This window comes from Conger conger, chromosome 2, assembly GCF_963514075.1.
Source record: "Conger conger chromosome 2, fConCon1.1, whole genome shotgun sequence".
In the NCBI taxonomy this organism is placed as follows: Eukaryota; Metazoa; Chordata; class Actinopteri; order Anguilliformes; family Congridae; genus Conger; species Conger conger.
Genome location: NC_083761.1, coordinates 67800075 through 67819576, shown reverse-complemented (window position 1 = coordinate 67819576; position 19502 = coordinate 67800075). Strand labels below are relative to the sequence as shown.

Genomic DNA, 19502 nt, shown 5'->3' with positions numbered 1-19502 from the left:
GTGCTGGGAAAGAAAAAAACAACAGTGAACAAAAGGGAACAAAGTGAACAAAAACTTTCATTTTGTAAATTTATTCATCACAGAAAGTACATCATTATTACAAGATTCAAATTGTACAAGTCAACAATAACATGACCACAGTATTTTCCTTCAAATATATGCAAATACACAGTATGAGTGCATTACAGATTCTAGCAAGCTGGAATGAAAGAATCAATGTGAAAAGCAACCACGGCAGGCTTATTTCAAAGCACAGAAATTTGAAATGCATGCTGGTCTTTACAGCAGTGGATCTCTTGCCTACTTATTGAATACTGCTTCTCAGTCATATCTACCTGACCATGGGGATGGTGAAGCTGACCAATCAGCCCCACAGACACGGACCAGGGCAGAAGCACTGTTCCCGGGTTCCTGCAGACCTGATGACCAGGTCCTTGATGATCTCCACTGTGCCGAAGAGCGGGTAGAGTTTCTCAGTGAAGGTTTCGTTGTAGGTGAAGATGTGCGAGCGCTTCTCCACGTTGTAGAAGGACAGCTGGCCCGCCTCGTAGTCGAGGTACACACCCACCTTGCGGGGGATGAGGTTCGGGGAAAGGGGGGTGAAGGGCACAGTGAGTGCTTTCAGCTCACCACCCCTCTCCAGCCGCAGGGACAGGTACCCCGTCTGTGTGTTGAGGGACTTGTAGCCCTTCCTCAGGGCTGACTCCTTGGCCATGCCCAGACGCCAGTCCCTCTCCCCTACCTCCACCTCCCAGTAGTGTCGGCCAGAGGTGAAGCCCTCTACCCCCATGGCGCACCACCACCCGTCAAAGCGCTGGTGGTAGTTTGGTACGTCCTTCCTCTCAAAGCCGCACCGCATCCTCTTATCGTCGTGCGAGATCACCAGGTCAGGGTTGGCCGTGTCTGGGTCAAGGGTCACCTCCTCTGCAGGGGGCGGATGAGATGGTAGGAGGAGACATAAGCGTTTGCCATTGAGACAACAACCACATGAAGTTACAACTTTTAAGTAAACTTACCTGCAGCATCACAGATCCAGTTCCACACTGCATAACAAGAACAAAAAAAGTTAAGAAATTAGCCTTGGCATATCGTTGCATATCTATGATATTTGCATTTACATCATCTTTATCCTCATTGTCATCAGAACTGTTTGGGGCTTCACCTACCAGTATGTGGAATGTACTTGGCTGCATCTGAAAAGAAAGCAAAGAAAGACTCAGGTGGGCAGGTGACAGTAAGTGTCCAGTCCAGCCGTTTCAAGTCCTTATTGTGAACCCTTCTCTTATAATTCCCCTGTAGCAAAACAATACCTTTCTTTGCAAAATAGGGGCGGCCTGTAGCGTAGTGGTTAAGGTAAATGACTGGGACACGCAAGGTTGGCGGTTCTAATCCCGGTGTAGCTACAATAAGATCCGCATAGCCATTGGGCCCTTGAGCAAGGCCCTTAACCCTGCATTGCTCCAGGGGAGGATTGTCTCCTGCTTAGTCTAATCAACTGCACATCGCTCTGGATAAGAGCGTCTGCCAAATGCCAATAATGTAATGTAATGTAAAAATAAAGCCATCTTTAAATTTCCAATATACTGTACCATGATGCATAATGTGACATAAATACTATATCACTTATACTGTTTCAAACTCTGTAATCCAAAAGTAAAAACTCTGTACACACCAATGTTCTGATTCCTCTGCTTCGTGATGAGCCACTGCTGGGGAATGGTTTCCTGCAACAACACAGACTTAACTGTGACAGTGTTCGCCTTTGGTACGGACACACATTGAAAGGGTTTTACTTTATGGGTTCTTAAGATAGATAGGTCATGGGTTCCTTATACACTCACTGAGCACTTTATTATGTAGATCTGTCCACCAGCTTCTTACTGCAAATATCTCATCAGCCAATCGTGTGGCAGCAACTAAATGCATAAAAGCATGCAGACATGGCCAAGAGGTGACAATAACGCAAATAACCGTACATTACAACAGTGGTATACAGAAGAGCATCTCTGAATACACAATGCATCATAACTCTAAGTGGATAGGCTACAGCAGTAGAAGAAGAAAAAATAGGTCTAATAAATACCTAATGAAGCGCTCAGTGAGTGTATAGGCTTGATGTACTTCGCTTTTAAGGGCTGACCTTGTCCTCGCCCACTTTCAGCACGGCCCAGATCACCAGCTCCATAGCAGGCAGCAGGTTGGGCAGCCGGCCCTTCCGCCACTGGGTCTCCAGGTCATCCAGCATCAACAGCACAGGCTCCCCAGGCCAAACGCTCCGCTGAAGGGGGAGAGGAGGCAGGAGCAGAGGCTCTGGTCACAAACAAAAAAGCCATGGGGCCAGGGGGAGGCTGGTCCATAGGCAGACCAGTGGCAATCTAAGTCAATTAATCGCTCACAGGATTAAAGTGATCAACCTCTTTTTATGTGTAAACAAACTTATCACAGCTTCCAGAATGTCTGTCTGTTTGATTTGTGTCTCCTACGATGTTCCTGTGGATTACCGTGCAAAATACAGTTATCTGTTTTTTGAAGGAGCAAGAAAGAGAGAGCAGAAGAGAGAGCAAGACAGAAAGTAGGTCATGTAGCTTCTTTTCAATCACAGATTCACACATTACACCAGAGAGTGAGGAGAGGAGGAGGGTGGTAAAGCACTGGTGACAGATGGTTAATAACTTAATCACAGAAGAACACACGGCAGCTGAGGGATTCTCTAGCTCTCCGTCCGCAGATTGATTTTGACATCATGCTGTACTAATAGTCAAGGGAGTGTTGACTTGTGAATGATAGACAGGGGCAAGACATTTAGACACTTAGACAGCAAACATCTACACAAGAATGAAAGCCAAGGCACAGCATCAAGCCAAACACTTCACAGAAGCAGTGTGCATGACACAAACATTCTGTTTGTGTACTCTGAAGAAGCCCACTGTTCCTCTTCATCTACACAAGCCTGGCTCGCTGCCCTTCTTACATCAGGCCTGGTCTTCAGCTCTCTGGTCCAGTCCAGGATGATCCTCTTAGAGGTATCAATGTCCTGTTCACTCCCCTGTTCCAGCATATCCAAAAGCTGCCTCTTCCAGTCACGCTTCTCTGGCCAGCCGTCCGTCTGCATGGGTCTTTCCTACCAACAAGAAGCACAAGTGCAACTTACAGGCACTTATCCAAAGTTAACATTTTTTAAATGTAACCTTTATTTATACAGGGTAAGTTGACTGAGCACATTTGCTCATTTACAGCAACTGTAAAGCAACTTTATAACACCCCCCACTGTAGCCAAACCTGCCTGTCTTTGGACTGTGGAAGGAAACTGGAGTACCTGGAGAAAGCCCACATAGGCATGGGGATGTGCAAACTACACACAGAAAGGCCCCAGTTGGGATTGGAACCCAGGGGCAACATGGCTCAGGCAGTAAGAGCAGTCATCTGGCAGTCAGAGGGTTGCCGGTTCGATCCCCCGCCCGGGCTGTGTCGAAGTGTCCCTGAGCAAGACACCTAACCCCCAAATGCTGCTGACGAGCTGGTCGGTGCCTTGCATGGCAGCCAATCGCCGTTGGTGTGTGAGTGTGTATATGAATGGGTGAATGAGAAGCATCAATTGTACAGCGCTTTGGATAAAGGTGCTATATAAATGCCAACCATTTACCATTTAGGTCAACAACATGCATATTCACAACATATGCTAAGCCACACGAGATTTTGGTTGCAGCGCCTCTCTGATCTTCCTAATGTTCACCCATGTGAAAAAAACATTATGCTGACGTATACCTAAAGTATACTATTTTAACTACTAGTATAGTTCATTGTAAGTATAATTAAAGTTTATTATTAATTAACCTTTATTTCTTTATTCCACATGGGCATAGAACAAATTCAAACGAAAAGACAGATACATGAATGAGACCTTCAGCTCCATAGGTCACACTAGGAGGTATCAGATGAAAAATGACCAATCACTTTTGGAGCTGCACCCTCTAAAGCCCTCAGACTCCCTCCCTACCTTGCTCTCCAGCATGGAGCCCCACTCCAGGATGAAAGCACGGCACAGCAGGGGGGACCATGTGTCCTCACAGGTCCATATACGCCTCAGAACATCTGATCTCTGCAACAGAGCAGACACTGCATCAGAGCCCTTGAACCGTGCATGCGTGTGTGTGTGTGTGTGTGTGTGTGTATGTTGCCAAGCCAAGTACCCAGCGTACATACATGAGTGAAGGTCAGCAGTGGTGGGAAAAGGTGTGTTGGAGGTAAGGTGTGTGCGTGTGTGTGTGTCTGTGTGTGTGTGTGTGTGTATGTTGCCAAGCCAAGTACCCAGCGTACATACATGAGTGAAGGTCAGCAGTGGTGGGAAAAGGTGTGTTGGAGGTGAGGTGTGTGCGCTTATGTGAGCGCATACCTGGCAGACGCGGTTCAGTTCCCTGGCCAGCTCCATGATGAACAGCTGAGTCTCCACAAGAGGCTGCTTCTTTTCGCTCCTGGCCCTCTTACGAGACTCCTGTCAAGAGACCAACGAGAGGGATCTGAAAAAACGAGGAATTGACTGACAGAGAATGTGTGGAAATAAAAGCACGGGGAGAGAAAGTGAGGATACCACAATGGAACGATCACATGTGACAGGAGCTTTAGTTCCCCCACCTTGAGCCGTATCTTGAGGTTCTTAGCGGGCTCGATGAGGAACTGCAGGCACTCCTTCATCATCTTGGCAGGTCTGTGGGTTAAGTGAACACAAAAGAAACAGAAAGGTAAAAGACAGGTCAGAATGCACCACAAAACATTACACCAGCAATCTGCCTTTCTCTTCATCAACACTTCTCGCAGATAAGGCTCCCTCTTCTATCCCTGCAACAAAATGACTGTGCTTCGTGAAATTGCAGTCCCTTATTTTACCAGGGTGCTATTATTGTTAGGTGTTACATTGGCATGGGAGAAATGCAGTCAGTACAGTAAGAGAGAAAGTGTGTGTGGTTCCGCACTGCGCAGAGCTGTGTGTCACCCCGCAGATCCAAGGAGTCCGCAGGGGGGCTCGTTAGGGACTGGCACGCTTTCCTACTCTCCTCACTTGCTTGTATCAGATACAAAAAAAATGCCTTAGGGTAAGATTCTGAAACACTGTGGTAGGCTACTGCATCTTAATCAACTCATTCGAAAGAAAAAAAAAAGGGGGGGGGGGGGGAGAGAATAATCCAAGGAGACCTGAAACAGCATTTAAGAGCAGTTTTTCATCAAGGAGGGAGTCAATATCTTCAGCCAGCTGTACTGAATCAGCATCTTCCCTCAGCGCATTGCTTGGGTGAGCCTGCCCGCCACTTTTTGATCCCCTCTCTAATGCGCCAATCGAATGTTTATTTCTCTGTTGGAGAGACAGTAGGAGCGTCCCAATCCATCCCTCATAACATCAGTGTAATAAATAATTAAATATATCTCAATTAATGGTTCGAATGAAAACACTGATAGAATAAATGCACACAAATTACATTTTAGCATTCCTAAAAACATTACCGATGTCAAATGCACGTCTTACAATAGAGTAGTTCCAAACTTGTTCTGTCGCAGACATAGTTTCATTGCATGTGATGACTGAGTGAACTGAACTGTTTTAAGTAAATACAGAGCAAAAATGTCGTATAAAAATAATTATGGTAAGAACGTCGTGGCCGTTAAACCGTCCTGCATGTGATAGCTAGTAGCCTTCTTGCCGTGTGCATGTGCATTTATTTACCCAACCTTCAAACAGGCTTAGAAGCCTGTCACCAGTCGCAGTCATACGCACACGCACGTGTGCATACACAGGGACACACACTTTCCCCTGAAACCCTGCCACTGATCCGTTTAACGAATTACACTGGGTAACCTTTTAATGCGTCTTTAAAAAAAACCGAGAGTGAACGAACCTGGTGATGAGATCAATCAAGATGACGGATGAAAAGATAGAAGGAGACAAAATAAATTTAGCTTACAAGAAAGGTGGACTGAAATCAAATCGGGGGAAATGCATACCTGGTTGGGCTATTTAGCTAATTTACCTTTGTTAGGTTCCGTACGACAGTACCGTGAGCTTATAACTAAATCCGGGGATTATGCTCTCAAGGTACATTCATTAACTTACCACAGTACGAGTGACTTTCCAATTTGGGATATTGAATATATGGTTAAATACAAAGGGGCGCGTATGAATAACATGCCTGTAACTTTGGTTGAGCGCAAATAAAGATTCTGCAGATCAATGGTGCAATTGAGATAATTGTGGATGTAAATAAAATCATATGCCCAATCAAATGCGAAACTAAATTTAGCCTTCTACGCTAAACAACGTCAACAGAATACCCTTTCTAAGATACCCTGCAGAGAAGATGTACTTTTTTTTTTAACCGGGGGGTCCTGTCATATCCATATCATGTCGAATCCTAAACACTCGATTCGAAAAAGAAATCGCACCGTGGTCCAGTCCCGTTTAAACGTAGCTCGTTTCCTGAGCTACGCAGCCAATATGAATATGACCGTTCACAAATTCGACTTCGCACCTTGGTCCTGCCGACACCAAGCCGAAGCAGAACATTGTCATCATAAGCATGAAGACATGAAGTAAACATATAAACAGCGGCTGTGGGTTGTTTCGTTGCGCTGTGCAATCACTCCTATGCACAAAATACAATTTGTATTGTTAAACTAACCACATCTGTAAAATTCTGATTTTCGGAACATACCAAGCAAAGTACCGTTAACTTCTCTGAAATTACAGGCGACATCAACATTTTCATTTCAGATGGCAGGTCGTTGGCAAGCTAACATCAGTTACAAAATTCATCACCAGGCACATGGCTGCAAACCTAACATAAGGAATTCAAAGTCAATCAAAGCTTGTACTAAATCGGCAACGGAAATTTGACTTACCGTTGGCGGGATGCAGTGGTATTTTCCACAGGTGTTCAATGCACAATGTACGACTGAATCAGCTCCTCACTAAAAGCCAACGAGGCGTTGTGTATGTACTGCAACGAGCATCAATGACCTATTAGACAGGCAGAGGATCGATTAAGTTTCGGGTATCTCCGACAAGTACACGAAGACGGAATCAAAAAGCGGCCATGTTTGTTGCGGCTATTCTAGTGACTATTTTCAATCTGCCAAAACGGTATTTTATGGTGCGTCATTATTTCGAAATATTTTTTTATACGAGGAAAAACGTATGTGCATCAACGACTGGCAACATCGGTCAGGTATAATTTTGCTTCGGTACATCTTTTTCGTTTTGTTTTGCCTTTTATCGTCTAATAATATAATTGAAATATCTCTAATCTCTCCACTCTTGTCCACATGGGGTCGCCAGGATGTTAAGGATGATTCAACAACGGCATTTGATTTTTGGCTGGGATAACACTTTATTAATTTAATTAAACAGATTAATGAAACAGTTTCATTAATCTTATTGTTAATGAAATGATAGTTTATTACAATACAAACGTATAGATATAGTGTTAAAAATAAACTAGGCTACTATAATCACCAATCAGCCAAGGCAGCCTCTTGGTTTTCCGTTTTGGAATTTTTTTATTTCCTTCCCCGCAGATCTAACCTTGCGGAGGCTGTCTTGGCATGTAACTGTTTGCGGAAGTGTGCCAGAAATACGGTGCTTTTTGACAGATCTCTGTCAGCCACAAGGAAGATTATGCCTCCCAAAGACCCGCTGCTCGCCACGCTGAAAGGTATTGTGGCTGTATTGCGTGTAGTTATGGGGCGGGGGTGTAGCTATAGCTACCGAACGGATTCACCTATGGTGTAGGAAACAGTCGTTAGGACGTAGGACGGAAGTTCCTCATTTCATTTCTGAACCTGTGTATAAACAGTAAAAAATAAACTGCCTATACACAAGGTTTAGGGTAGCATACCGTTACTGTACAGTTTGCTTATCTAGCTAGTTGGCTTTGAAAGTTAAAAATGCAATGGGCTCTCGCACGCGTTTCACCTTCCCGTAAACCCAACCAGCTGTCATTCAGTTAGACTGCAGAAACGCTACAAACTGTAGACAGCAGATAATGCGTTTGAAGCCATTCGACAATTTGGTGGTATCAGCCAGCATGCATCCATTAGCTTTGTTGCATACTGTCCAAGTCAAACAGATATTGGAGGATTTAAGGTTTGACACGACACCACTTACCTCCAAACATCACATAGCATTACTTTGTTCCAAGATCATGTCTGAGAGTGGTGATTCTTTGTTTATCCTAGTGTGCATCTTGAGCCTCCAGTCAGATGCGTCTACCATCACCGATGCCAGTCTTCAGCTCTCCTCCTGCTGCCAGTTACTGGAGCTCATATTTCGTAAAGGGCTACAGCGTGAGTCTGATGCCCAAATCTGTAGACACTGATGGCAGCATATGGACTGACTGAGACATGACTGGACACCCAGATTGATTGACACTGATGGAGGAGTGCACGGACGACTGATTATTCATACAGATTGACGCAGGGAATGAGAAGCCCTGTCTGAAAATATAGTTAGAATATGATGTTTCTTGAGTGGTATTATAGAGTTGTGGAGAGAGACACAGTGTAGCAACTGAACAGATTGATGGCTCTGGGTTTTGTGAACTGTTTTGGTGATTTTGCAGTAGTACACTACATTTTGCAATGTCTGCCACAGCAATAATGCAGCGATAACAATGGTGGTTTGCTGTTGAATGCCTTCAGAGCCAGTCCTGGGGTTTGTGCGTAGGGATTACTGGCATTGCGTGGAGCAGCTCCTCCAACAGGACACGTGCAGTGGGTGAGCAACAGGAACCCTCCTCTCCACTTTGTTTTCAGCGACACAGCTTAGCCTATTCTACACAAGCAGGAGAGAGAACACAGCGCTAGAAAGCAATATCAACAGATACATTAAACAAATGACTATGATAACACATTCCTACTCAGTCTCTCCTCTGTGTCCTGACTGCAGGTTGAGTCCTCTCTCGATGGCAGTGGAGCGGACATCCGCCTGCAGGAAGCTGCTGACTGCTCAGGGCAGGGGGCGCTTCTTCCTGAGGCTGGCGCTCAGCCGGAGGATTTTGGGCAGTGTCGTCCAGCACATGCTGCACACTCCCAAGGTGTTAGAGGTTAGCAAAACATGTATTCATATTCATGTATTCAACATGTGAACATACATTTAAAATATGTATCTTTTCAGAAATGTGTTTAATTGTTTGCTCCTCTCATATTACAGTGGTACAATCCTGCCATTTCCATCTTTAGGAATGAGGAGCTTGTGGGTGAGTTTCTTTGCTTCATTAGATTGATGATGACCCCATAGGTCAATCTAACATAATAAAGCAATGTGTCCTGAAATAAAAACAACTTAACTCGGGGAAGCAGGAAGGAAGCGTATATGTTTTTATTCTGTCTCCACCACAGAACCTTTCCTGTCTCTTTTGCTGGTCCTGTCAGAGATGGATTTCAAACTCAACATTGAGGTGAAAATATTATAAAGCCTCTTCTGTCTTTTTCCACTTTGCCTCAGTGAATTGCGTCTGAGGTAGGTCGCCTCCACTTTTTGCATCAGTGATGGTCAAGGAGGAATCTGAACGCTTGTGTCACCATATCACTACATTTACATTTTTACACATTTACTCTGCATTGGCCTGGCATGGAATGTATTGTATTGCACAAACAGGTAATATCAGTTCTCCCTAAGTTGGAATGGCCATTGCATTGAGGAGCCCATCCTATAACATCATCTGTCTACTCAGCAGGGCACTGATTAGCATGTGTGTCCTCCAGAACGCATGCAGCCATCCACTACTGCTCTGCAGTCCAACACCTGAGCTGCACAGTCATTTGCACCTTCCGTAACGTGGCTGCATCTTGCGTAGCTAGCACAGGCAGACCACATGCACACTGTCAACTACAGGAATTGTTATTGTGCAAAGAGGGGGAATACCCATCCATTTGACACCCTCCGTCCCCGGGTGGCACTGAGGCGAAGAGTCCCAGCTCCCAGCTCCATAGACTCTACAGAGTCCCAGCTCCATAGACTCTACAGAGTCCCAGCTCCCAGCTCCATAGACTCTACAGAGTCCCAGCTCCCAGCTCCATAGACTCTACAGAGTCCCAGCTCCCAGCTCCATAGATTCTACAGAGTCCCAGCTCCCACCTCCATAGACCCTACAGAGTCCCAGCTCCCAGCTCCATAGACTCTACAGAGTCCCAGCTCCCAGCTCCATAGATTCTACAGAGTCCCAGCTCCCACCTCCATAGACTCTACAGAGTCCCAGCTCCCAGCTCCATAGACTCTGCAGAGTCCCAGCTCCCAGCTCCATAGACTCTACAGAGTCCCAGCTCCCAGCTCCATAGACTCTACAGAGTCCCAGCTCCCAGCTCCATAGATTCTACAGAGTCCCAGCTCCCACCTCCATAGACCCTACAGAGTCCCAGCTCCCAGCTCCATAGACTCTACAGAGTCCCAGCTCCCAGCTCCATAGATTCTACAGAGTCCCAGCTCCCACCTCCATAGACTCTACAGAGTCCCAGCTCCCAGCTCCATAGACTCTGCAGAGTCCCAGCTCCCAGCTCCATAGACTCTACAGAGTCCCAGCTCCCAGCTCCATAGACTCTACAGAGTCCCAGCTCCCAGCTCCATAGATTCTACAGAGTCCCAGCTCCCACCTCCATAGACTCTACAGAGTCCCAGCTCCCAGCTCCATAGATTCTACAGAGTCCCAGCTCCCACCTCCATAGACTCTACAAAGTCCCAGCTCCCAGCTCCATAGACTCTACAGACTCCCAGCTCCATAGACTCCACAGAGTCCCAGCTCCCAGCTCCATAGACTCCACAGACTCCCAGCCACAGTCAGCACTACCATGCTTATGATTGGATTCTACACCTAGAAGTGAACACACACACCCCTGACACCACTTTCCATATTCCTCTGGCATTTCAGAACAGCAGCTTCTTGGATGAGAGTTGGCTTTTGCCGGTGAGTTTTCCAAATGAACTCTCTTTCACGAGTTTGCTCAAGCCCCACTAACAGAAAATATTATACTCAGTGTAATCAATGTATGTACCCTGGTCTAAGGAAGGTACAGGGGTGAGGTAAGGCTCTGTGTGTTGCAGGTGTGCGAGGTGTATGAGGCAGTGCCATGCCGGGAATTAGGGATGGTGCTTAGGTGAGTTTCAGTCAAGGCTTCTTGTCCCCGATTCCCCGTTCTTATTTTGCACAGGTGTCTGTTTTTATTTTATTTTTATTGTGTCTCTCACCTGTGGGCCAGGTACCTTGGTGGTCGTGTCTTTGTGTTGGATCTAATAGAGGGCAGCCAAGCGCAGGTAGACAGGTGTGTTCAACCAGGTGACGTCATTGATGAGATCAATGGAATATCCCTCAGAAACGCCAGCAATGGACAGGTGAGCGAGAGGGGAGGAGACCTCCAGACATCCCATCCGCACAAGCCATCATCCGACTGCCTTTTGGCTTTTTCTTTTCTTTTTTTATTTGTGAACAGGTACATGGTTAGCCACAACGCAGCAGCACTGACTGATGACAATGTAATATAGTATATTTTTTCCTGTGCTCTCTACAGGCAGGTGTGGTATTGGCTCGGTTGAAGGGTCGCCCGTTGTCTCTGCGTTTTCTCCGATGGAGGCAGAAGGATGGGACAGTATACACACCCTTGGTCAAACTCCTGCAAGCCCTCCAGCAAGAGAACCCATCCCTGCAACTGAAACCCACCCAAATGCCCCACCAACAGGGTTGTGAGGGTCACCAGCAGGTGCAGTCGCAGTGCCTTAAAGAGGGCAGGTACAAAACTGCTTTTTTCCTCATCATTTCATTCTTGTTCTATTGTATCAAAGTTGATAGTATAACACTAAGGAATAGCTACATGTTGTGTATTGTATTGTAAATCATGAATGTTTTTAAGAATAGCTTTCATATCTGTTCTTCCCTTTCACCTCTTTCCTGCAGGATCGTGTACATTGTGCAATACCTTGGAAAGGCAAACATTGGATTGGTAAATATATTTCATTCGCAAGTAGTTGTATGTGATTGTATACTGTAGGTCTAGTTATAATGACACTGAATGGCTATTTTAGAATCTGACCGTATCTGTAATTATTTCAATGTGCATTTTTATGCATCATTTTTATTGCTGTTTGTGTGCAATCTAAATATGGATGAAGTCTTCTGAACTTGCATGTATGGGTAGGCTATTTATTAATACAAATACAAAAATGTATGCTAAAATCATTCACTTTGTGTGAGTGGCATATGTGTGTGGATTAAGGACATTTATCCGTTGTCTGAGGATCAATAAATCCATTGTATTGTGCAGACGCTGAAAGACAGGCTGACTGTGTCATCATGATTGCATGTTTTAGTGTGGCTGAAATGGGCTGGCACCCTGTTTGTGTGTTCCAGTATGGGGGGAAAGAAGTGCTGCAGCAGGGCATTCCCCTGGTCCTGGAGAAGAACCACCCCAGTAAGGTACAGTGCAGGGGCTGGGAGGCATGGAGACCTGTGCCCACTGAGCATTCTCCAGACAAGGACACAGGGGATTTATTCTCAGCCTGGTGTGGAGTGAGCTTTGCCAAAAGCCCCAGTGCCGCTCTATCTGAGCTCACTGCCACTTCCTAGAGGAATTACACTGCGGTCTCAAAATCCCACCAGTGTAGTATGATGACAAGCAGCTAACTGCTGCCTTCTTTATTATTTGTTTTCCACACCCTTTCTTTTTTTGTTTTGGTTCCTTTCCAGATAAATTGTTTGCGAAAAAAGGAGTTACACCCACTGCGAGGTGTGTCAGATAATAGATACAATTGGTAGGTTGATGTGTACACTTATCAGTCTGAGAAATGGGATAATGAGCAGCAATACAAATGTAAATCATAGCTACATTTTACAAAAGGGCTACACTTTTTAACTGAAGAATAAAATCTTGTTTTGTAGTTTATTTATTCATATATTTTTAATATTTCATGCAGACAGTACTGTTTGATCTGAAGGAAACTCACTTGACCTGCACTGAGAAATCAAACAAGCAAGTGAGTCTTTCCTATGCATACAAATAAAATGTGTATACACAAATAAAATTGTATATTGAATATAATTAATTACACAATTAGTCTGGTGTAATAGTAGACTAGTAATAATTCTCTGTCCCTTATGTGTGTGTATCCAGGAACTCTTCCAGCATCACTACCCAGAGATTTCATGTGTGGGGAGATACAGTCAACCTAATTACAACATCTTTGCCTTCTGTGTGGCGTAAGTACTGACAATGTTTGGCAGGTTTGTATGCACATGGCTGGTTTGTTTCCATGAGAACAGCTGTGATTTTTTTTCTTAATGTATTACTTAATGTATTTTATACACTATAGTTCATGAAAAAAATGTCACTAGAACTGCTTTAATCTTTCAAATATTAAACATTAGAAATAAGATACTGTCCACAAGCATGTATATACTTGCAATCTTGCTGTTATCACTTGAAAGGCAGTAGACAGATCAGAGGCAATACAAAATGCTGAAGAGAAAGTGGTTGTATCCTCTCTGCAGTCCTCTATCTCCCTCCTGAGACCTCTTAGAAGCAGAGGAGGATGATGTGTGGGGAAGGGAGGGGTAAGAATACTGAGTGGTTGCCAGCTAGGAGGATTATGATCTGATTGGCCAAACCCAGATGTTAGCTGAGTCCATGATTGGTTGCTTCCTAGAGACTGCCCGGAGACCCCTGAATCAAATGGCTTCTGTTGTGTGGTTCTGCAGGCTGGCTCTGCCAGGGAGTGTGAAGACATTGTCAGTCGTATTGGTGAGTGGAGTGGTTGGCAATTTTTAATTACTTTTGGTGGCTGAAAATAGGGCCACAGACCATTGAGTGGACGTGCATTAGCAATTGACACGTTATCTTCTGAACTGGATGAACTGATAACGCAAGTTAACCATTTCAGATTCAGTATCTGTCATTAATTTCAGTATTTTACTCCATCTACAGCCACTGGGTTCAAGCACACGGAGTGGTTCGTGTGACTCCGCCCTCCAGGATTCTGCCAGTCTGGCCAATGAATAGTGACCTTTGCATTCCATTTGCCTCAGGAACAACGTCCCCTTTGAAGACCTTCGTAATGTCTTGATTAGCAGCAGACAGCGCTTAAAATGATGTGGTTTTTTCTGGACTAATACACCTCCTTAGGACTCAATGTACTACATTCAATTGCCATTGTATTTTACTGCTTAGAAAACCTTTAAAGGAAGGATTCCATGTTTACAAAATTCACCCAATAGCTGCTAAGAGCCAATGGTGAACAATGTATAACATCAGTATTGAGGAATGATGTGGAGGCTTCAGCAAGTGTATCTTTGCGATTCAATGTTAACGGCCAGTGTTTTGTTTTTGTACATCACATTAGAACAGTGAAAGCTGTACGGGACCCAAGTGGTTTGTCCCACAACTTAATGACAGTCCGGTCAACTCAATTTCACCAAAACTGTAATGTTAGCACTTAATGCATCAATTGTTCTGTAAACCATAAAAGTGATTAAAATATTTTTGCACCAATTAACACTTGCCATTCTACAGTATTCCTTAAAACAAGCATTTAGTGAAGCAGCATGTCCTCAAAAAAAAAAAAAAAAGTACATTACATAAAAAAAGATTCCATACACGTTCATGTTAACCAGGAGTAGCTGCAGATCTATACTGAAACCACAAACACACATGTTACTCTTAAAAGTAGTTTAATAGAAAGACTACAATGTGACAAAACTTCATAAATAGTATTGTAGCTGCCGAGGTTTACATTTGGAAAAAAATAAAAATAATGTATAAAAAGCAGCCCAGAATATACAAGGGGTCCACACTGCTCCTGAATGACAATTTAGTGACATGAGTATCCAGCCATACCCAGACAACACATGGAGAATACTGTACTGTGTAGGGGGGGCTGGGTAACTGCTCAGGGTGAGATTATTGCATGAGGGACACCAGCTAAGCGAACACCCCTCAGAGGCTGGAAGAAAAAGCCACCAGAGTACATTTGGAACATAACCACACCTCTATCCCACCCATGGCCTCTAATGCTAACAGTATAGAGCCTAATGGGTTTTTTTTTTTCTTTGCATGTGAAGAGAAGTTCCCTGCAATTTGTTTTTTTTTTTTAACCATTTAAAATAAAAAGGTCATTTGCGAAGCATGAAGCTATCCTCTGTAAGAGTTAATAAACCCACTTCTCCATTCACATGCAAAAAAAACAAAGCAAAAAAATATAATAAAATCTGAGCACCAGCATACAGTCTACAGACTGGATTCAAGCCACTCAGCCTGTAGCATTTAGTTTGTGGAATGATTACAACCTTGATTTGATTTTTGTTGTTTAAATACACATTACAAAAACAGTAAGGAAACAAGAACTCAAAAACACCCACAATGTGGTAAAATATGATAGACTTGAATTCAGCCAAATTACACAGCAGCTGAAAAGCAGTCTAGGCTCGTTCCCCTCTTATTCTGCGAGCGAGCTGGATATCTTTGGGCATTATGGTCACCCTTTTGGCATGGATGGCACAGAGGTTAGTGTCCTCAAACAGTCCCACCAGGTATGCCTCACTGGCCTCCTACACACAAAAAAAAAATCATCACGTCAGGGTGTGCTTAGGTAACAGTGGCATGAGAACACAGGACAATGCAATATTCACATTGCAGGGTCAAATTCAACAAGGTTAAATAAATGCCTTACTAGCAATTTAAATGAATCCTGATGCATACATTTAAAAAAATTATCACTGTGCACATACCTGAAGTGCACCAATGGCCGCACTCTGGAAACGGAGGTCAGTCTTAAAGTCCTGGGCAATTTCCCTCACCAACCGCTGGAATGGGAGCTTGCGAATCAGAAGCTCTGTTGACTTCTGATAACGCCTGATCTCTCTCAACGCCACAGTACCAGGCCTGAGGAGAAAGGTCAGAAGAGGTTCATCCATCTAGGCATTTAATGGACTGCTTGCATCCACTTCACAAATGGCAGTTAACATTTTAGATTAATCAGTATAAAAAGGTTTTTATTTTATTTTGACTGACATTCACTGTCAGTTCGAAATGGAACACTGAAAGTAGTCTACCGCTGATGGCAGAATCCAGCAGACATAGCCTACCGATAACGATGGGGCTTCTTCACACCACCGGTAGAGGGTGCGCTCTTCCTAGCAGCCTTAGTGGCCAGCTGTTTCCTCGGCGCCTTTCCTCCAGTAGACTTACGGGCAGTCTGCTTAGTACGTGCCATTTTTTATCTGAAAGTAAAGTGGAACGTCTTTATTATGCTTGCATTATGAATTATGAACATACTACATACTACATAGAACACCACACACATTTCCGTTTTGAGAACTGCAGAATAGGCTGGACAGTCCGAAAATCCCGCCTTTTTAGAAAAACCGGTAATTTATAAATATTTCCACCTCTGCTTTTATCATTTATGGCAGTTGGTCAGGTCAGCTCAGTCATCGAACTTGCATTGCATTTGACAAACTACGTGACAGTTGAACACGATCAACCAATAGCTTGACCAACATTTTGACTGCACTAGCTACAACCAACACCAACGATGTCAGACGAAATCATTTCTTAAACCGGATTAAGTTTTGTGAAATAGTTTTGCAGCCAATACTTAAAATTATAATATTTATTTGGCAAACCTCTCCTCACGGTCTCTGACTAGAATACGCGTGTGCCACCGTGAGGCTTCCGATACTTTGCGTCAACGAGCCTGTAACAATCGGATTATGAATAGACCGCGGTATTCACATCCCCCCGCCTTCACGGAGAGGCCCAGTTCCCAGATCTTCTTACGCTACGTAAATTGCCTGCGGTCTTTGTTCGTTGAGCCAGTAACATCGGCGTCCCGCTTAAACGCCATGTTTAGTTAGCTTACAATGTAACGCGCTAAATAGCTCATTGCTTCATAACTTGCTTGACAATCCTACATTCTCCAGTAAAAAGCTTAGTCAATTCTTAGTTAAACGGTTATTCAAATTTGCGGAGCGGTTTTACACGTTTTGTGCCTAACGTTGTTAGCCACTTCAACTAGATGGTTTGTTAGCTTGCTAGCTATGCTAACGTTACACCACAACCACCGAGTCCCTCGTAGCGTTAAGCCAGTCATTCTTAAAACTCCATAAATGAAAAAAAGAGGTGCTTTGTAGCCAAGACAACTAATCACCACGAATCAATAACAATATGCTAGATAACTTAGCTAACTAGCGAACTATGACTGATCGCGCGAATAGCAATTAACTTGGCTGATTAATGCCATTTTGAATTACCACTACTACATAACTATAACATATTCCATCACCCTAAAATTCACATTCCGCATGGTATTCGGAAGGATAAGGAGTGACCGTGACCTTAGTTTACATACCTTATTTTTCTTACACCGTCAATAGAAAATGTCCAACAAGCACCTCAACGACTCAACCTTCGTCTGCACCACGAAAATTCTATTTACAAGCGAGAGAATGAAAATTTATAGCTTTGCCTGACGTCATTTAACTTGATTTTTCAAAATTCTTTCCCTAGTTTCTGGATGATTGGCTGAACGTAAATGACATCGTATTTCTATTGGTTTAAAAAATACAGATATCCTATTGGCTTTCAATATTACTATTCAATTGGTTTGTTACAGAGGGTGAACTGTCATTTGACGACTACTATCACTCGCCTTGTACAAAACCTTGGCTCAAAACAGTTCGCCCCATGTGGGCGAGGTGATAGATATAAACATTGCAGTTTACGATAAAATGGGACATTTTATGTTCTATATCAAACACGATTTTTCGTGAATGTATATGAGTTGAAACACGTTTTTGTTACTGTTACATTGTGATAATTATATTGACCTGTGAATTGTAAACTATGAACTTTCCTATCCCTAACGTTACTCGTCATGCTTGTTTTTATAACGTAAATTATAGAAACTCGGTCATTGTTTTAGGAGCAGTCTTGATAAATTCTTCCTCATTTATCAAACCATACAGGACTCACAGTAATCTAGTCTAGCAAATCCCTAAACATCAATCACAACCAATGGAAGAGGGTTTCTGACTGCATTGTTTGCTCGATGATAAATCGAGATGAAGATGCTGATATCGTCGATATAGGCGACAACTGTTCATTATTTATTACGCTTTTTAATCCATGTCTCCATACCGCATGCCTATCGTTTTCCCAAAGGTTATTAGGGTACACAACGGCTCGGATAATGCCCCTGTGCACATCATATGTACCCCATCAAATGAGGTTATAAAATCTTGCAATAATAGCCCACACAAGCGATAAACCGCGACTTAATACCAGACAGATGTATTTCCTCAGATCTGATCGAATCGAGGTGGTTTCTATATAGTCAGATTAACCAAAGTTAACGTTAAGGGCTTCATAGTACCCCATAAAGAGCCAGCTGTACGATGGAAATACCACATTCGCCTTGTCAGAAAATCTAGTCATCAAATTTTTTGTTTGACGAAAGGTTTGACTACAGCGTCTATGCAGAGCAAATTTGTCAGCCTTTACCATTCTACCTATAGCCACTGATTGCTTTTTTAATTAATATGCGTGCCCCCAGTGCAGATCAGTAATGTTATTTTATGCCTTTTTGTCCGTGGTGACAAGTGAACAAAAGCCCTTTTGTTTGAAATCCATGCTGCCATTTTAAGAGGACAATACTGCAGTCTATGAAATAATACTGGCCGGAACTGCTAAAGTTTTTGTAGGAAAAAAAAAAGGCAATCGGAAATCAGGACATGCTACTTCGAGGAGTTCATTCTTAAATATCTACATGAATGACTTGTCCGACCGAAACTAAATCAGTAGTTCATGGAGATGTGTGTCGGCACACAACACACTAGCTAGAGCAACACGCCTGGCCGGTTGAGGAGATCTGCAGGGGTAGACAGAAGGGTTGTGACCGCAGTTGAGTGGAGCTGGCTGCTGTAGTTTTCTGTTTTTGTAGCTGTGCGAACTTGACGTGATTATGTGGATTTAATAATTCATATTATAGCTAGCTATTGATATGTGCAATCACCCCTTATTCCAACTTTACAATGCGAAAACCCTAATTCAAGGACGTAGCCTACACGATGTCTACTTTCCGGTCAACTGATTGCAGATAGAAAAGGTTAGTGGAAAGAAATTTCACTAGCTAAGCTGTATTAAATCAGCTGACTGTATGTGAACACGGAAATTATGATGTAATTTTTTACGCATGTTAAATGCTTTATATTCCAGCCGCCAAGAATGATAATAGCCTGAATGCCCTATATGTTAGCTGGCTAACGTAGGCTTTAGCTATAGCAAACTGGTTTATTCACTTCAGAAAAGAATGTCACCTTCACCTACAGCGAATATATGTTTCATGGAAGTTTTCACACACGACCCTTGTTCAAACAAGATGTGTTTAACAACATGTATATTTACAGTTGTTTCTTATGCATTTCGCATTGTTATTATTAAAAAAACACCGGGTCGTCTAAGGGAACTACACGTCCCAT

The 19502-nt window shown here is 43.5% G+C and overlaps 3 protein-coding genes across 8 annotated transcripts; 1 reads left to right on the top strand and 2 right to left on the bottom strand.

Annotated features, from left to right (window-relative positions):
* Positions 1 to 55: 55 nt before the first annotated feature.
* Positions 56 to 8309, bottom strand: LOC133121654 (butyrophilin subfamily 1 member A1-like). 3 transcript variants are annotated; one of them, XM_061231006.1, is made up of 11 exons: positions 7571 to 7693; positions 6889 to 7006; positions 4633 to 4705; positions 4394 to 4492; positions 3998 to 4099; positions 2972 to 3121; positions 2141 to 2278; positions 1673 to 1724; positions 1167 to 1193; positions 1017 to 1043; positions 56 to 924 (listed from the first exon to the last, which is right to left on the bottom strand). In XM_061231006.1, the coding sequence occupies exons 3-11, from the start codon at positions 4693 to 4695 to the stop codon at positions 365 to 367; spliced, it is 1218 nt and encodes a 405-aa protein (XP_061086990.1). In that variant the 5' UTR covers positions 4696 to 4705; positions 6889 to 7006; positions 7571 to 7693; the 3' UTR covers positions 56 to 364. The 3 variants fall into 3 exon arrangements, with proteins under 3 accessions (XP_061086990.1, XP_061086989.1, XP_061086991.1); XM_061231005.1 differs by lacking the exons at positions 6889 to 7006; positions 7571 to 7693 and adding an exon at positions 8153 to 8309; XM_061231007.1 differs by lacking the exon at positions 7571 to 7693 and having other exon boundaries at positions 6889 to 7058.
* On the top strand, positions 6976 to 14506 carry si:ch211-250n8.1 (uncharacterized). Of its 4 annotated transcripts, none has more exons than XM_061231001.1 (17): positions 6976 to 7214; positions 7564 to 7700; positions 8224 to 8331; positions 8686 to 8761; positions 8933 to 9089; positions 9197 to 9242; positions 9385 to 9443; positions 10911 to 10946; positions 11084 to 11136; positions 11239 to 11371; positions 11548 to 11765; positions 11931 to 11976; positions 12384 to 12449; positions 12947 to 13006; positions 13144 to 13229; positions 13728 to 13770; positions 13954 to 14506. In XM_061231001.1, exons 2-17 carry the CDS (start codon positions 7664 to 7666, stop codon positions 14026 to 14028), a joined length of 1299 nt encoding a protein of 432 aa, XP_061086985.1. In that variant the 5' UTR covers positions 6976 to 7214; positions 7564 to 7663; the 3' UTR covers positions 14029 to 14506. The 4 variants fall into 4 exon arrangements, with proteins under 4 accessions (XP_061086985.1, XP_061086986.1, XP_061086987.1 ...); XM_061231000.1 differs by having other exon boundaries at positions 6977 to 7214; positions 13676 to 13770; XM_061231002.1 differs by lacking the exons at positions 13728 to 13770; positions 13954 to 14506 and adding an exon at positions 13521 to 13571.
* A 173-nt stretch (positions 14507 to 14679) lies between these two features.
* Positions 14680 to 17518, bottom strand: LOC133121655 (histone H3.3A). Its single transcript, XM_061231008.1, has 4 exons — positions 17375 to 17518; positions 16110 to 16244; positions 15753 to 15906; positions 14680 to 15572 (listed from the first exon to the last, which is right to left on the bottom strand). The coding sequence occupies exons 2-4, from the start codon at positions 16235 to 16237 to the stop codon at positions 15444 to 15446; spliced, it is 411 nt and encodes a 136-aa protein (XP_061086992.1). The 5' UTR covers positions 16238 to 16244; positions 17375 to 17518; the 3' UTR covers positions 14680 to 15443.
* Between the last annotated feature and the right edge of the window lie 1984 nt (positions 17519 to 19502).

Bases quoted from the DNA above. Each gene is read 5' to 3' on its own strand.
- si:ch211-250n8.1 (XM_061231000.1), top strand. From the start codon at position 7,664: ATGCCTCCCAAAGACCCGCTGCTCGCCACGCTGAAAG. The intron at 8,332-8,685 runs GTGAGTCTGATG...GAATGCCTTCAG, and splicing joins ATTTCGTAAAGGGCTACAGC to AGCCAGTCCTGGGGTTTGTG. The intron at 9,090-9,196 runs GTTAGCAAAACA...CTCATATTACAG, and splicing joins ACACTCCCAAGGTGTTAGAG to TGGTACAATCCTGCCATTTC.
- LOC133121654 (XM_061231005.1), bottom strand. From the start codon at position 8,172: ATGCTATGTGATGTTTGGAG. The intron at 2,279-2,971 runs GTAAGAAGGGCA...CTCCCCCTTCAG, and splicing joins AGCTGAAGACCAGGCCTGAT to CGGAGCGTTTGGCCTGGGGA. The intron at 1,725-2,140 runs GTCAGCCCTTAA...GTGTTGTTGCAG, and splicing joins TGAAAGTGGGCGAGGACAAG to GAAACCATTCCCCAGCAGTG.
- LOC133121655 (XM_061231008.1), bottom strand. From the start codon at position 16,237: ATGGCACGTACTAAGCAGACTGCCCGTAAGTCTACTGGAGGAAAGGCG. The intron at 15,907-16,109 runs GTAGGCTATGTC...CTTTCTCCTCAG, and splicing joins AAGAAGCCCCATCGTTATCG to GCCTGGTACTGTGGCGTTGA. The intron at 15,573-15,752 runs GTATGTGCACAG...TTTTGTGTGTAG, and splicing joins CGGCCATTGGTGCACTTCAG to GAGGCCAGTGAGGCATACCT.